General features: G+C 41.5%; 2 protein-coding genes across 2 annotated transcripts; one reads left to right on the top strand and one right to left on the bottom strand.

Moving 5' to 3' along the window:
• Positions 1-1343: 1343 nt before the first annotated feature.
• tti1 (TELO2 interacting protein 1) lies at positions 1344-10784 on the bottom strand. The gene is made up of 14 exons (XM_088368750.1): positions 10639-10784; positions 9467-10211; positions 8929-9266; positions 8572-8854; positions 7517-7688; positions 7140-7432; positions 6411-6800; positions 5905-6064; positions 5667-5834; positions 5237-5388; positions 4975-5115; positions 4685-4889; positions 2150-2237; positions 1344-1883 (listed from the first exon to the last, which is right to left on the bottom strand). The coding sequence occupies exons 2-14, from the start codon at positions 10190-10192 to the stop codon at positions 1682-1684; spliced, it is 3318 nt and encodes a 1105-aa protein (XP_088224876.1). The 5' UTR covers positions 10193-10211; positions 10639-10784; the 3' UTR covers positions 1344-1681.
• A 265-nt stretch (positions 10785-11049) lies between these two features.
• zgpat (zinc finger, CCCH-type with G patch domain) lies at positions 11050-16634 on the top strand. Its single transcript, XM_088367641.1, has 7 exons — positions 11050-11196; positions 12270-12927; positions 13512-13645; positions 13898-14056; positions 14429-14548; positions 15445-15862; positions 16307-16634. The coding sequence occupies exons 2-7, from the start codon at positions 12326-12328 to the stop codon at positions 16443-16445; spliced, it is 1572 nt and encodes a 523-aa protein (XP_088223767.1). The 5' UTR covers positions 11050-11196; positions 12270-12325; the 3' UTR covers positions 16446-16634.
• Positions 16635-17939: the final 1305 nt, after the last annotated feature.

The raw sequence follows: 17939 nt of genomic DNA, 5'->3' as shown, positions 1-17939 counted from the left end.
CCGTGTGTTAATCAAGCTGAAAAATATACTCTCATCCTTTGTACAGAAAATTATGGTCAAGATACAGATATGAACAAATTAAGTGCAGTGGTACCTTGACTTAGACTTTTTTTGTTGTTGTTATAGGCTTTCGCTTGGTCGAGGTTTTTGGGCTTAGTGTTGTGAGCAAAAAACCCCTAAGATGGTTGACCTATCTTTAGATATGTTGCTACTTGAGCAAAGGCAAGGAAAAGTTATTGATATGCTGCTGTTTATTGGACTGACAGCGTTAAACACAGAAATGTAAAATGAATACGCTCCCAAGGAGCAGGCCTTATATTTAACGAGTGCTTTCAAATTATTTTGTTATGCCTCCTGGGAAGAGAAAATATTTCACGCCCCCCAACCCAACACTCCTTGGTGACTATAAGTAGGATCATTTGTCTATATATTTGCTATAAGTGCACCTCTGCATAACATTGTATCCTAATTAACATGTTCCCTGAGGTCACATGCCACCCCCTCCCCCTTGGCATTGTGCCCACCCCACTATTTGAGGACTGTAACAAACTAACTGCATGGTGTATATTTGAGCACCAGACGTCACTTGCCCCACCCCTTAAAAACACACATCAACACACAAACACGTAAAACTTTTTGTCCTAATTAGAATTTATAATCCCACTTCATGTATTTGCATTCGTTTCACTTTTTTTCTGCACTACTGTAACATACTAATTTGTCAAATGCTGTGTGTGTGTAACACCATATGCAGGTGTGTGTGTGTGTGTGTGTGTGTGTGTGTGTGTGTGTGTGTGAGGACCCTCCCACCTGTGTTGCCGCTGATGACTAATGGTGCTGTTGTCAGCGCTGGCAGAGGGATAAATAGCTGCGGCACACAGTTGAGATAAAGAGACGGCGCGCCACATTTGCTTTACATTAAGTCGAGCGGCCTAAATAGAAAAGGTGCCGTCCTTGTTTCCTCACACCGGAGGCCTGGTACATTCATCACGGCGCTACGAGGTGGCTTACCCGACCAGAGAGGTGATGCGATAATGGAGGACTGGGCCTCTATTGTTGAAACATAACCTGAATGGCGAAGGCTTAAGAGCAATAACATGCTGTGATGGGTGATGTCGGCTGCTCGTGAATAACAGAAGGAAGGCCATTCAAAAACTACCGCCACATTGTTCACCTCGTTTCATTGACTTTCTGCTTGGCAAAGACACACTTTCCTTCGTTACACTTAGAAGCGTAAGAGCCTTTGAATATATAAAAAGGTGCAAACAGTCGGCAATAATAATAGAAACTAAGTCATTTAAGATGGTCTGTTTTAGCAGTGAAAGACAATAATTCAAGCAAGGTTGTAAAGATGAGATATGTATTTGGAATACAGATGAGTGACAAACACTCAGGTCAATTAATGTTCATTGAATGGAAATGATTTAACATTATGATCATGATTTGCATTGATATTGTTTTGCAAAACAATTTTTCAGTATATTCAGGAAAATTACTTTGTTAATCATAATTAGGTGGGAGTGGGGGGGTACACGATAAAAATATGTGACGAACAGGAAAAGATTATACGGTTGATTATAGAAAATTAGAACTTTAGTGAAAATGTCTACAACATCTGTACAAACACGAGTCTTTTTCTTAAGTGAATTGTCCACTGGAAGTGCATTAGTCACAATTAGCTTTACTCATCACCAGTTTGCTCAAATTCATCCCGCAGTAATTTGAGGACATTGTCCGAGTACTCATCTCTGGGGCGTCCCATCCCACTCAGCTGCACGGGCTGCAGGTCGGGATGCGGTGGAACAAAGGAAGACGGGCAGTGGATCTCATTTAACGTCAACCAGAAGGCATCGGGGTCCACCTGGATCAAGTGGTGGAAGACACTGTAGAAGAGGAAAAACATTCAATTCAATCTGGGTGACGTTTTGCAAATATTTGCGAGTAACTAGATTCTTTTCAACACTTCAGTATAAAAGTTGGTTTCAATTAAGTAATTTTGAAGGATGATGAAGATTCATCATTATTATCCTGAGTTTACACTTGGGCAATTTAAATCTTATCTTATTTACGACTGTATTCCAATAATGAACGATTCGACACTGGCAAGTAAAGATGACTTTTACCGAGATTTGGTGATGTTTGGTTTTACCTTAAGCAGGCCTGTTGCAATCCGATGGGTTGTCTGCAGCTCAGGTAGGGCAGGCACGCATCACAAACAACATCTAAGTCTTCTTCATCTGGAAATACACAGCAAACAAAACAGGAAAAAACGATTAAGGAAAAACTATCCAAAACTGGAAACTGGAAAGTGAACCAGCGTCATAGACTGGACTGTGTTGGACTTTCAAAGTTCCCCAAAATTCTGCCAATTGTTTTGAACTGATCACTAATTAATTACGTCGTTAAGCAAAATGAAGTGCAGTAGAAGAGGAGACTCAAGAATTTTGCCACCTCAAGAAGGACAAAACGAGAACATTAAGCTCAGTCCATGCCGACCTCCACTGTGGCACAATTCCTTGGTGGCCAAATTATTCTGCTCAATAAAACACTGGTAGGGACAGAGGAGCTCAGAGCATTTCAGAGTTTGTTCAATATCCCTGTTGCAAGACGGTGAAAGATGAAGACGAAAAGAATTTTTGAGACTTTGCATCTTTAAACCCTTAGCAGGGCTGGTAGAGCGAGGAAGACTCACAGCAGGGTGGTTGTGCTTATCAGGCTTTCATCTGCTCCCCTTTCCTATTTTAAAACGGTGGTGGGTTGGTGTAAAAAGCCCAATTGACTCCTTCATGTCTGGCAGGCTTCTTGCTGCACACTTTCAAGTGCACCAAGCCATGACCCTGCTTCACCCCAACTGGACTATCGCAACCTGGCAAAGGCCCACTTTTCTTTCCCTTCCATGTTGCGTTGCTTCAACTCTCATCACATTCACCCCCCCCCCCCCCCCCCCAGCAGACAGCCATTCCCTCAGGTGCAAAATGGGCTTCCTTTCAAGCCTCATTTCAAAACGTGTCGATTTCTCTCTCCGGGCCGACCCACACTCGCGGCGTGTCAAGAATAAAAGAAGCGGTGCACATTTCCCAGTTCAATGGGATTATTCAGCTACCACTTCTATCCCCTTTGTTCTCTTCTATCTGCTGCTGCTGCTTGCACTCATGACCAGCTTCTTTGTGGATGCTTGGAATATAGCACCAGCAGTCACAAATAATCAGGTGCTGTTCGTGGTTCTGTGGTAAATGAAGAAAAGGTGGGATTGAAGCAGATAGAGCCGACCGGGGGACATAGAATACTTTAGTTGCCGTCTCGGTGTCCACGGCTCGCTGTGTGACTGAGGCTCGCTAATTGGCTTGCTGCGGGCGTCCCAAAGGCAAGCTCGAGCCAGATCGGTATTCATGCGAGTGATGCGGCATGCAGACTGTTTCTCTCTTATGTTGCTCGGTGACATGCTCAACACCTTGCTAAGAAAGTATTTTCTTGTGCTATGGGGGAAAAGCATGAATAAAAGTTCAACTCCATTAAAAACAAACAAACAAAAAAAAAAACACACACACCATGTAGCAAAAAGTCTAACTTCCACTAACCACTATAAAACTACCATGTAAAGGTAAGGAGAGGTGAATGGCTACCACAGATGACATGGGTATGGGCAGTACTTAGTTTTGGTGGTGTTACCAATGACGTGCCACATCGCGTGCATGCATGACATGTGCACCTTTTGAGCTGCTGACTGGGCATTCATAACAAGGAGGTGCTTCATTGATTTTAAGTGCTGCAGTGGTAACTTTATTTTGTGTAAAACAACAGCTATCAAGGAAAGGGGGAAATCAATATATACTTTTTTAACTTTTGGAAAATAAAAGAAAAATATTTTGACCTTAAGCAAATTAGACATAATTAAAAACATATCCATGTTCCCAAAGGCAATTTTCATTCAGATTTTAGTAGGAGAAAATGAGGTTTAAATAAGTATGGCAAAAAATTTGTGAACAAAACACTACTTGTGGGAGCTCAACCATACAACAATTCCCTGCAGGATTCTCCTTAAAGAATATAAGCTGTAAATTGACTGGAACAGCTCTCATTACACTGGCACAAAATTGACCTTGAGGGAAAAAAAATGCTTGCAGCAGTTTCTGTAAATTAAGGCGTACTACATTCCACCGAGTATTGTGAGACATGATGTAATATGAATACGCGCACACAAACACACACACACACACACAGTAATTGCTTTCTGTTTATGTATAGATTGCAATGGCGTTAGACTCTTCCAAATAAAGCTACTCTCATGAGCAATAAAACAAACATATTCAATTGTTTTTAAGGTACAGTGCTTCAACAATATAAAAAGTGTTCGCATAAAATAATGTCAATCTTGCATATTTTGATTTCAACTAGTTAATGTCTAATTTGTGCATCTGAATAGACTAATAAGATAAATAACTATTAATTGTACACGTACCCATTCGATGTAGTTATTTTCCACTGTTGTATGTCTGCCATCTGCTGGTGGTATGTACCCACTATGAGTGGTTTGGCGCCCATATTTTTTGTATTTCCCAATCTCTTAAATATGTGTGTGTGTGTGGGGGGTCAACCAGTAATTTACGTTCTCTATAGCTTGGGTGATGCTGTTACTGCAGCATGCGCGGCCGGGAATTAGGTGGACATTTGTGTGTTCACTCACCCAGGTCCAAGCTCTGACAAAGTGAGCCCAGCCCCTCAAGTACCGTCAGCTGCAGTTTGTAGGCCAGCGTGTGAGTGTAGACCGGTCCTGATTTAGCACTAATGGAAGCCTGCTTAACCAGCGAAGAGGTCAGCTTTGGCAAAACCTCCTTTGAGACTCTCCTCCTCAGGAAGTCCCCACAGGTATGACCCAAAGTACACAAAACCTAGAGGGTAGAAGCACAGATGTTCTATTTGGGATTGTAGGAGCTTCTATTTAAGCATAATACTGTCTGATTACTTTGTACGTACCCTAAAGGCTCTGAGGACGGCTAGTGGGTCATCAGCGGTTAGTCTCTGCACGAGAGGGGGCCAGCAACGATGGGCCATGGGTAACAATTCGTTTTCCCTCTCACTCAGCACACTAACACACAGCTCCAGTACATCCAGCACCTGATGGAAAACGCAATTAAGGAGACACGTACAAGAATGCATTCTGTTTGGCTAGAAGTCTGCTGAGTGTGCCCCATTTGCACAATACATACGTATGAAAAGTTAGGGTCAGCCACAGTACCTTAAGTCGGAGGTAGAGATTTGAGTCAGACAGCAGATGAATACAACGCTCCATAACGTCTTTGGTAATGCTGAGGTGGGTGGGAAGTTCTGCTTCCACATCACAACTATCAGCATCATTGTCTTCTTGAAAATCTGTGGGGGGAGTAATCTCTGCAAAGACAGTTATGTGTCAGTTCATACACTGCTGAATCACGACATAGTAAAAAATTCATTTAATCGCACCGGGGTGATATACAAATTTCTTAGTGAAAAAAAAAACAGTCTGGAACCTCGCTTATACTTTGACACTGACATGACCTCGGAAGGTGAATTCATCCAGCCCTCAGCTGTCCCTCGCCCAAATAAACTCATGATAATGCTGCATACTTGGCTCTACATTGCACTTTCCTCTGCATGGGGTTATTAGTCTTGTAGCTACAGATTCCTACCCAAGTCTTCAGGGTCATCTTCCTCTATTCCAATGCCTTCTGCCAGCTCTCTCTGTTTGCGGTAGTCCAGCAGGAACTGGCGGATGTTAAAGACTTCCTGGTCGGCGGCAGTTTGCTTTGACCGGGAAGACTCTTTGGTTTTTCCAGAGGTCAAAGGAAACCATCTCGCTGGATTAAAAGCACACAGGAATATAAATTAGAGTCTACTCCTTCCGTGTCATCAAATGTGAGAGCTCACCGAGTGCCTTCATGAGGGCGTGTAGTACAGAGCAGAAGAGAGAGGCGGTGTGATCGTAGCTGAGGTCGAGGGCCATGAGCACATCCTGGATGATGTCTCGGACCAGAGGCAGCAAGGTGGAGTCAGAGTGAGTCAACATCACCGTCAGCACCCTTGGAGACTGGACAACAGGACAAAGACAACATCAAACCTTGTAAGTGTCCACAATATTATGCACACTGCATTTGAAGTGTATTTCCATGTATTGAGAATGGTGACATTCAAATATTCAAACAGTTGTTTGAGCGGGAGGAAATTATAAACATTGTTGGCGGGATGTCAAATACGGGTACAGTACTCGTTTTCACGGCAGGGCTAAATCGATAACACCGAGGTTGAATTACCTGCAGAGAATTCTTAAACTGAACATCCTCTAAAAACAGATCAAATTTTCTTAGTTTGCTAGCATGGGGGTCGGAATGGACCAAGTGTGAGAATAGCAAGAACTTTAAAACTATAAAACTGACCTGTTGATGCTGGCTGAGCCTCTGCAAGTTGAGCGAGATGTCATTGAGCAGATAGTCCGAGTTCTCATTAATCAACTCCTTCAGGGATATGTAGCCACAGGCCTTGCTGATGTCCCAGATGGAGTCCAGTGCTGCTTGGCTGATCAGAAACGTTTCCTCGCCCGCTTTCTCCAGCACAGGGTACAGTGATGTCATCAGCAGGGGACGGAAGTGGTGTCCGAGGGCCTGAGCGAAGCAGGCCACACCCTCCAGCTGGATGCACAGCTGCCAAATGTTACTATTGAGTTGGTGGACTGTTGAAGTGGGCGGGGAGGCACGAGAGGAAGGGATGAATTGAAGGGGGTCGGCATGACTGTTGGATATGGAGAGGAGGACGGGCGGCCGCAGTAGCTACAGAAAGAAAACGGGCAAAGAGTAACAACATTATGGATTACTGAGGTTCCTTGATTTGCTTAAAATACAGTGTTAAATTAAATTCAGGGATTATCAAAGAGCAGTCCCAGATTCTGTCATCATTATGAAATAAGCTTTAAAAAAAATATATAATATTTACGGTTTATTTTGACACTGAAAATTTCTTACATTTGGGGTAATGCTCAAACAGTGGATCCAAAATGTAAAAACAAGAAGGTAAACGCTAAACAAAAATCAAGAAAAAGGTTTGTGGGTAAGTCTTTTGAAGTATTTGCAACCTGAACTAATAACTAAACAAGGCGTCTTTGTCCTCACCTGTTGGTCCAGTCGATCTCTGTCAGTCTCCTCATTGACTGTGATCAAGTTCCAGTTGTTGAGGCTGATGTATTCCTCCATGACCAGCATCACAGCTGCTTTAAGGTCTTCCTGAGAGGGAGGAAGTCCTCCACCTTCACCCTCCAGGTGCTTTCCCTCTGTGACGAGAGTCATGCCAGCAGCGCCTCTGATGATCTCATTAAGAACCATTGCGGCCTGCTTCCGGTACGCTGATGACTGGCGGTACAGATCCAAGAAGTGATCCGTCAGCAGAAAAATGTTGCCATAGTAACCTACGAGTAAAACATAAAATGACTTTGGATTTGGATGGCTACACAACCACAACATAAAATGCAAAACAGATTATGCCCCAATACCTAATGTCCGACAGATCTCTGTGAGCACAGAAAAGATCTTTTCATCTGTAAAGAAAAGAAAATGCTTCCTCCGTACATGAGTCGAGTGATTGGAATCGGAGCTTGTTTCTATTGTGGCATTGTGACTTCGTTCTTCTACAATACGGACATCTGTGACGTCCAACTCCAGCACCTGAGAAAAAAAGCAATTTATTTGAACAGCCTTGCAGAAAGCTGTGATTCTGTAAATAAGTACACAATAGCCTTTAAATGTACATTTTCACATTGTCGATTGTGTTTGTGCAATAACAGTAGGTGAAGTGTGGGTGTTGAACCCTTTTAATCAGGAAAAGTGTTAAAAACATCTAAAACAACCTGAACTGTCCAGTTGTCATTTATTCAATATCTTGGCAAACCCTCATGAGGTTAGGGTTTGCATAATGGATTGATGGATGAATTCTCAATGTCAAAGCTGGTATGTTTAACAGTAGTGGTACACATAATCTCTCTAAGTGGTTTTTAAAATAATCACTGCCCATGGTGAGTTTGATTATTTTTTTGTTTAACTTTTAAATTCAATAATGTATTTGCATTTTATATTTAGCAACCAAATTATTTAGATACATTTTTTATTTCACTTTTGTGGAGTACATTTTAATGGAGTTAATTTTGAAATGCATTTCTTAAATTCTTGCAACACAAACACAACCTCCTACTTCTGCAAAGTCAAGAAAGTGAATATTTTCAATTCTTCAAAACCCATAAAATGTCTTGACATTGCTGTACAAAATAGTTTAGAACAGAGCATTTTAACAATATTTGTTTCTATTAAAATATATATATATATATTTAAAAAATATATACAGTACTCTTTATCATTGGGAGGTTTGTTTAAAAACATTCAAAAGATTCTCTAATAGTTGAAGACTTGAAATTTATGCTGAGTTTATTTGCATAGACTATAAAAAAATCTGAGAAAAACATCATTTCCATAATAACATGGAATGTAAATTGGTGACATGTTCCACCCGTGCTATTTCCTTCCACAAAGTACGGCATTTGACACTGCTTGTTACCTGCATCAGAGCTTTTGAAATCCTCTCAAGATGCACCGCGGAGTTCAGCACCACAGACACCAGTGGTCCGAGGAGCTTTAAATAACCCAGAAAGACATTAAGGACAAAAAGCTTCTTCCGGTCATCAGAGGTCCGCATCAGTCTAGGTAGTGAAGTGGCTAAAGAGTGGAGATTCTCTGACAGGACGTCAGTGAATGCTTGACACCTGCTTTTACATTTGATATCGTCGGCATTGACAGGTATCTGATTTTTCTGGGAAGCCTTTCTCAGCGCAACTTCGCACCTGCAGAGAAGAAAAGGTAACTGGAATAAGATAATAAATAACCTGTTATTGAGCTTGCCGCAATAAACACAAACCTCTCTCTGACTCTGGGCTCTTCATCATTAATTGCTCCCACCAGTGCCTCCAGAAGTAGCCCAACACACTCGCCCAAAGAGTAAGTACACCTGTCCAACAGGTGCTCAGCCATCTCCACCACCTGCAGTCGAACTTTCCAGTGCTGGTGTGCCACCGTACTGGAGATAATCTTCTTTAGAAGCATGCACAATTTTCCTGACGTGTTCTTCACCCAGTCCGATGTGCGACGGACGATCAGCTGGCCAATCTTCCCTAGGTCTGTTGAGGGAGATTTCAACGGCTCACTAGACTGAAGCTGAGCATCTTCCATGACGAGGCTGACGGTCCTGGACCAAACCTAAATGAAAACATAATGTGAAAAGACAATTTCAAATTGCTTTTCAAGGATCAGTCCATAAACCAGCTTACATTATTCTTGTTTTATCTATTTTATGACTAGACAATTAGCTATAAATGACCTAAATCTGGTGATTCGACCGCAACTGGACAACTAATTAATAGTAAACCGTGTTATGTAATAATTAGAACTCATGGTACCTTGACAGCTCGAACTGTGACTCCGTGGCCTTGTCTCAAATCTCCTGTGATGATCCTGGTAACTGCCATTGTAACGCCAGGTAAGAATGAAGCCATAGCATTGCCTTCAGCTTCGCGTTCCTCTGAGGAGAGTACTACATGGTCCTTATTGCAGTCACATTGCAGAGTCAACACCTGGAAGAACTTCAAGGCTGCTATTTGAACATCTCTGGATTTCTCCTTCTCAGCTAAAGCCAGAATCAGTGAGACGGCAGCTCCCAGCTCAGGCAGCATTTTGTTTTCAAAAAAATGGAATACAATATCGCCATATGCAGCATGAAGCAAGGTGTCCAGGCATCGCAGTACTGTTAATTTCAGCTCCTCAGATGTATCTGCAGGTTTTCCAGGATTTTCGGGGGAACACAGGCAGAGGCAGAGTTCTGAGAAGAGTTCATGGAGGGTCTGCCAGCTCTGAACGCAAGTGTTCTCCAGGACGTGACTCATAGCTTCAACCACAGCTTGCACCACTTTGTCCTTCTTGGGTCCGGGCAATTTGAGCACAAAGCGGAGCGGGAAGAGGACATAATCTTGGAGCTGCTGCAGGGTGGCATCGTTAACCTCTTTTAACTGAGCACTCAAAGTCTCAACATTGCTCAAAGTAGGCACGCGGGTTAGCAGGACACAAGCTGGACGCAGGTAGGAAAAAGCAATCTTTGGATCACTTATGAGCGCCATGGTTGGAGGCATCGCAGCTGAGCCCCGTTCTCTGTATGGTAGGATCAAATATGAGCGATCTCAGTATCATTCATTTATCTATTCATCCTCCAAACCGCGTTTCCTCACTAGGATCACCTTTTAGATATTATAAAATCAGTTTAACTGTCTCTCTAACTATTAAAAGTTGGTGTCACGAACAAATGATTAGTTGATAACTGGGAGTAATACATTTTCCGCAAACAGTAATGGAATTTCAGACATCTGTCTACTTTTAACAGCAATTGACATTATGCATATTTGCATAGAAAAATCAGAAGTCAATATTCACAAATGTGCAGTACTATAATCACCGTTCTACTCTCTACTGAAGTAGGAACCACATTAGTGGCATCTAGCATCTGAGTCATCAAATCTAAATACTCCGAAACAACTTCCTGTCCCCCATGCTGATGCATTATTTAAGACTGACCACATACCTTCAATTTGATTTGCTCAGAAAATCCATATTACATCGCAAACGCACAAAATGTTTTGCAAGAAAAGTAAATACAAACGCACTGGCGGCTGGTGACGTTCATTACTTGCGCCGACGATGACGCATTTTGTGTTGGACGAAAATACAAGTAGACGTCAAATAAATCTACTTCTGATTCGTCTTCAAAAATAAATGCACACGAGTATCAATCGAAAATGCAGAATATTTTTCAATATTCAAATAAAACGATCATTTCAATTCAATTCACTTTATAAGCACATTAGTTATTTCTTGTGAAAGGGAAAACAATTTCAATAGCTGTTTTTTTTTTATATTTTTATATATTTTTCCAAAGTAAAAACAAGTGTCACTACACATGTTTTTACTTTGGAAAAATATAGACCGAACGTGATATTCGTGAAAACTGTTTTGATTCAGCCGGTGAACTTCTTTACTGTCTTCGTCACTTGTGCAGTATTTCGGTTATTTCCCACGTTTTAGGTTTTAATCGCCCTTCCTGTCGCGGCATTAGTTTCAGACAATTAGCCAGATAACGAAGGTAATGCCAGGGATTCTTGTGATCATTTCTAATGGGTAGCTCGAAAGCTGCTAACACTTTAGCCACATTTGCTCCCATGTAATTTACTGCTGGACTCGCTAATTAATGTATTACACTGACAAGTTTGATCAAACCTTATGCGATTTCTAGAAGTTTCGTGTACATTAGACGTAAATTTGCATTTGATCCATGCATTTTTCTATATTCTCTTTTATTTGGTGACCCTAAAGCCCCCGGCTTAATGTTGCACGTGAATTGACCTGACTGATGTACACAAGCCGTGTTTACAATTTACTATTTGTCACAATTTCACCACTCCACCGCAGATATCATTGTACCCGATGCGATAATATTTCCACCCTCTTGCGTTTAGGGGTGTGCCTCTCTCCAATAAATGATGATTCGATACATTCTCTCAATACCTGGGGTGCAATACGATTCAAGGAGCGATTATTTTGAAGTGGAATGTTTCGGTTCTTTCCATTTGATTCGATAGTACGATTCGCGAGGGTACAATGCAATGAGTTTCTTGTCATTTACAATTTAAATGAACTTGCCATAAGGTTATTGTAAATGTAACATTTCCTTCAATTCTATCTCTTTCCAATAAAAGACAAGTTGATGTGGATATCTTTAGGTATATTCCAAAGCGAAGCAGTTTTGCTTTGATTATAATTACATATGTACTTTTTAAATCAACATTTATTTTGAGTAATGTATGTATTTGCAACTAGTGATTATTTTAATCTCCCATAAATCTGTTGATAATTTTGGTGATTAATTGATTGGATCAGATGAAATAAAACATGTTTTGATTACTATAATTTCAAATTGAAAGTGTGTGTGCATGCGTGCGAGCGTTTTTAGACAGCCTCAGAGTAATTTTACAAGTAAATTTGACAAACGCAAGTCAGAAGAGTTACATTAATACAAAAATAAAGTTCAAATTGTTGTGTGCGTTTGAGATACACACGTTGACGCGTACGCACACACACACAAACACACACACACACACACACACACAAAGTGGTTGTTAATCCAAAGTGATCTTAAATTATGCATTTCCCTTGCAGTTTCCCCGAAGGCTGGATGTCTCTCATTGCCGTTTTGCCCAGTGTGGAGTGACACTATGGATGAAGAAACTCTGGAAGGTGCAATCTCTACATATGAAGCCCAGCTGCAGCAGGTGGATGCCACGCTGGCTGCTGGCCTGGATCCCTCTCAGCAGTGTGACCTGCTCAAACTGAAAGAGGACCTGTGTCAGCTCATAGAACTCACCAAGGCCAGCCTGCTGTCTTTCAGAAAGAGTCTGCTTCTGGCTTCCCTGGAGGACACCAGTGGAGTGCAGGCCAATGCCCAAAAGCCTGCGGCTGACACGAAAGGCCATTTGGAGTCTGAGTTTGCTGCTTTCTACACTGAGCTTGGGGAGGTTTCGGGGACTAGCTCTGAATCGAAGGAACAAGACCAGGAAACAGACAATTGTGCAGAAGATGAACATGAAGAAGAGGAAGAGGAGGAGGAGGTAGATACTTTGAGTGGTACCAAAGTAAGAGCACCTTACAGGACATCATGGGGGACCCTGGAGTACCACAATGCCATGGTGGTCGGGGCAGAGGAACCAGATGGAGAGGAGGCACGAGCTAGAGTTTTGTACATTTATCCGACGCAAAAGTCCATGAAACCATGTCCATTCTATCTTGAAGATAAATGTCGCTTTCAGGATAACTGCAGGTAACAGTTTGTTTGTTTTACCTACACCTTCATCACTGGTTAGGCATGCATTTGTGCTTGGAAATATTGTCCAGCAGGTGGAAGCAAAGCCATATTGTCAATATTGTCACTGTGTGAGTGATGATGATGATGAAGATGATGATTATTATAGTAAGCAAAGCCATATTGTCAAAATTGTCATTGTGTGAGTGATGATGATCATTATCATTATACAAACAGAATTGAATCTGGATAAGTAGTAATATACTGCGACAACACTGGTATAATTCTACAGCAGTAAATTGACTGTATTAAAATTCTAAATTACTACTCCAGAAAATGATTGCATTTACTCTTTTTACTTTCATATAGAATCATATCTATACAAAATACTTTTCTCAAATATGCGTTGTGTCCATTTTAACCTTAGTTTAACTTAACAAATATGGCTCTTTGCATGAGCTACTGTCAATGTTTCAGTATTTTTCTCCCCTCAATTGGGATACACTGTTGTGAACTGAGAATTGTGTCTCTTTTATTCTTGACATCCTTAAACCCGCACTAGTAGAATCCCTGCCTTGTCTTTTTATTCACCTTCCGCAAAGGTTTTCCCATGGTGAAGTGGTGTACGTGTCGGAGCTCAGAGACTTCCTGGACTGTGACCTCAGTAACCTTCAGGAAGGCTCGTCCTGCTTGACACGACACGAGGATGGCATCTGGTACCCAGCCAGAATTACAGGTACTGGGCTCATTTGAGAGTTGACTAGTCAAGATTAGAGCTGCACAATCAAAAAAACAAATTGACATTAAAAAAATGAGCCCTTTTCTAACATGATATGATTGACACTACTACAGGGTAGGGTTTTAAATCACAATAATTTGTCCTCATTGCCAATCCCTTTAAATCAGCCATGCCAGAAACCTTATTGCTTGACAAGTAAAGATCACTGAAAGTCACGTTTGTTGTTATATTTTTGTTCCTCCCTTTTAGATATCGACAATGGCTTTTACACAGTTAAGTTTGACTCCCTGCTGCTAAAAGATGCTGTGGTTGAAGCCGACTGCATCATCCCACCACTGAGAGAAGACGACCCACTCTCCTCTGACTCGGACCCAGGAGATGCTGAAGATGATTCGGCTTACGCTAAAGGTATTTTTCAATTAGATGTTATCCTCTACTTTGGTTTTGCCGTTATTGTTGAAATAGAGAATGGGAATATTTACTCGACATGGGTTGTGGGACACGTTTACTTTGACTTATTACTGCATGACAATGTGCATTGTTCCCTTTTCCTAAAATATCAGTTATCTGTATATGATGGACTCTAGAGGAAAACTTTCTCACCAAGTTACACTCTAGTGCAACACACATTTTCTTCCTGATTGTCATTTTCACATGGTCCTTACCCTAAATAAGCAAACATTTGACAAACAATGCCTCTTTTGAATTTTTCTCATTATAAAACGACTTTTGTTGTCCCATTTTGAACTTTGTGCTTGATTGAAACTTCTTTTCCAACAGTTTTGGAGTCTGTGAGTCAATCGACTGCAACGAATACCTCCATTTTTGGAGGCTGGGAGGCTCACACAAGAGGCATCGGATCCAAGCTAATGCTCAAGATGGGTTATGAATATGGCAAAGGTTGGTGAAAATGTACTTAAGGCGCAACTATTTTGAATGATTTACTATCTATACTACACTGTGTTTGTTAAATGGTTGCAAATTGCCCAAGTGCTTTACTCACGCTGAAGTACACAAGTATTTTTTTATGAAGACAGTTTAACTTTGAAACAAATTGTTTATATTTTCCATGGGAATTTTTATTTACGAAAACAAACTAATCTGCGGTCAATCTGAGTCCTGCAACAGGTGTTCGACCATAGAGGTTCCACTGTGAATCCTGTAAATATTCCACTTTAGTGTCAGTTTTGGGCAAATTAGGCCTTGAGGGGACAAATATATTCTGCTTGCTAGTTAGGGTGATGAAATTGATGATTGATTTATGACACAAGCCTATAGCCATGCAAAAGCACCTGCTGCCATTGCAATTAAGTAAAAGGTCAAAGTCGTGACATGAAACATCAGCCTATGAGTTTCTTTTTTGCTCTTATACTGATCTGAATTCTAAGGTAACATTACCAAGACATGCTAAAGGAGGCCATGTATTTGATTACAGCCAGAAATGTGAATTACAACCCATTGTTTGTCCAGGATGTTTCCACCTTGATGCTTCCAGACAGGGCGAGCTTTCAATTTGAAAGTGAAAACAGAACATGACAGGGTCAGAGGTTCTGAGATGAGACCCGGGCTCTTGGTTATTTCTCTCTTCCCGGTGCCATTGATATGCATTACATTCGCTTGGGGTTGCAACATATCAATCACAAAGGGACCACGCCTAAAACAGTACCTTACTTTATCATCTACCTCACTCTAAATGGAGACATGATTTACGTTAGGAGTGTCACAGACAGTGTACTGAAGGAGACATGAATACAGATGGAGACCATAAACCGAACTTGCCTCTTTTGATTTCTCAGGTTTAGGAAAAACGCAGGAGGGTCGAGTGGAGCCCGTCATGGCGGTGCTTGTACCCAAAGGCAAATCATTGGACCATTGTGCCGAATTAACCCTTAGACGCACTCAGAGCAAGACACAGGATGGCGTGAAAACGAGTCGGCCAAAGCGCCGGCGGAAGCCAAGGGAGGCTAACGGAGAGCGCAAAACCGTCTTTGACTTTCTCAACTGCAAGCTCGGTGCCAAGGAGCGCGATGCCGCCGCAGACGCGGCGGCAACGGCCGCTGGCTCGTCCGCACTCACCGGGGTGGAGGCCTACAATGGGGGCAAGAGCACCAAGAGGAGCCTGAATGTGAAGTTGTTCCAGGTGGCCCAGAAGGTGGCCCAGACTGAAAAGGAGATCCAGAACCTGACCCAGTCGCTCAGCAGGCAGACCAGCAGGTCAGTATTACTGGTTTTTGGAAATTACCTTCAAGGAGGTTTTATGAATAACATTTCAGGCCATGTCAAAAGTTGGATTTGGCAGTTTTCAACTTTGGCACAAATTAGCCTTCCTCATCCTAAAATGTAATATAGTGGTACTTTGACTAAGAGTGCTCCAAATTACAAGTGGACGCTCAATCCTTTTTATTTTTATTTTTTTGTCTATTTTCTACAAGCAAAAAATGTGACATCCCTAATCTAGATGTAATGCATCCCAGTTGTTGTGTTGAAGTGATGAGTCATTGGAATTCAGGGCTGTGGTAAAAGTGTAAATGAGATGCAGAGATTCAAGGTGAGACTCGGTGTATGCGGCCAACTCATTGGGGAGAGTGCAGCCCAAAATCCAGCCCGTCTCTCTCCACATCCTAATCTGTTTGTTGTCTGTGTCATGAAAAAAAACAGGGACGCGTCCAGAGCGAAGCAGCTGGAACAGAAGTTGTCGGCCGCTCGTCGGCTGCTGGCCCAGCAGAAAGCCCAGGAGCTGTCCATTCAGAGAGAACAAAACAAGGCGGACACACACAAGAAGATGACCGAGTTCTAAGATCTTTTTTGTGAGACTTTTTGTAGTACCAAACACTCACACATAGCAAACAACAAAAGGAGTGTTCGTTATTTGGCTTGCTTTAAGTCACTGTTTGTTTGAATTTGGTCGGTACAGAAAGTATTCGATGCTCATTATTGTTTGTAATACATTCTTATTTCTGTCCACTAAAAATATCAGTTTAAAATTTTTCTCAGGTTTTTTTTTAAATTTCTCATTGCAAAGCAGCTCTGTCCTTTTGGTCTTCCCGATTATTATTATTTTTAAATCTGTTGGCATTACTCTACATGTTTCTAGCATTATGGTTCTCAGATTCAATTTTACAGTACACGTGCAATATTTTGTAAATAATTCCTTACAAATTTTAGGGGCCTGTTCCTGCTGTAGCTGTAAAACTCGAATACATTTATATGTAAATCCCTAGAAAGATTTGTGTTTGTCCACATGGTTTCGTAGCATTCTTATAGCGGATAAAAGGAGAAAGAATTTAGCATCCTGACTAATGTGCTCTGTTTTGGTAGCAAATAGTCATAATGTGCACAGTTTTAAAATGAAATATTATTAATAACTGAGGCCAAGTCTCTATTTGGCCAATCAAATTTGCCTGTGTCTAGGCTTTCTGTTCCACTGGATTTTTATGACTATTATTGGACATTATGTTTTTTAAAAGGTCATTTACTTCCTTCCCACTTATCTTGGCTTGCTCACCGTGCTCATTGAAATTACATTGACGTGACTACTAATGAAAAGCAAACATTGCTTTGTAATGCTCCAACAGTTAGAGCATAATTTAAAAAAAATATCTTGACAAAAATGATAGTATCAAAGGTGCCCTCTCCATCCTGCATGTTTTGGCTCCCTCTCACAGTCTTTTAATACTTCAAATTGTCCAATGTTTTGTTCTTAGTCTTTCTTGGGTGTTTAAGGTCATTCTGCTGAAAGACCCATGACCTGTGACAGAAACCAAGCTTTCTGACACTGGAAAGCACATTTCACTCCAGAATCACTTGATCCTCTAGAGATTTCATGTATTTTCACATTCAAGACACTCTTCTACAGTGTGTTTTTTTTTTGTGCCTAATTATTGCAACTGCCAACCAAGCTCCAGTTTTGTCTACTGTCCAACAGACTTTCTCCCAGAAGCTTTGTGGCTTGACTATGTGCTTTTGGACAAATTCCAGTCTTTTAGTTGTGGGGGTTTCTCCTATTTACGGAAGGGTACCAACAATGCAGTATGACCAATTCCTCTGATAGTGAAGCTTTCATTTATCTTTTGCCAAACTGGGTTGCTATATTGGGCCTTAGCGAGGAATCTCAACGGCTGCTAGCAAATAATTAACAGGGAAATTGATTGCATTTATGACGCCCAACTAAACCCTGCTTCACCTATTTCAAAGACCACCTGCCCCCACGGCAGCCAAGGAAAGGTCGATATCATGGACATAAGGCAGCAGCCAATTAGTTTCTCTATCTGGGGCCACATGGACAGATGGG

The sequence above is a fragment of the Syngnathus floridae genome, chromosome 2 (assembly GCF_059516105.1).
Source record: "Syngnathus floridae isolate MCC-2025c chromosome 2, RoL_Sflo_1.0, whole genome shotgun sequence".
Taxonomy (NCBI): Eukaryota; Metazoa; Chordata; class Actinopteri; order Syngnathiformes; family Syngnathidae; genus Syngnathus; species Syngnathus floridae.
Note: the sequence above shows the minus strand (reverse complement) of the source record. Positions and strands in the feature narration are given on the sequence as shown.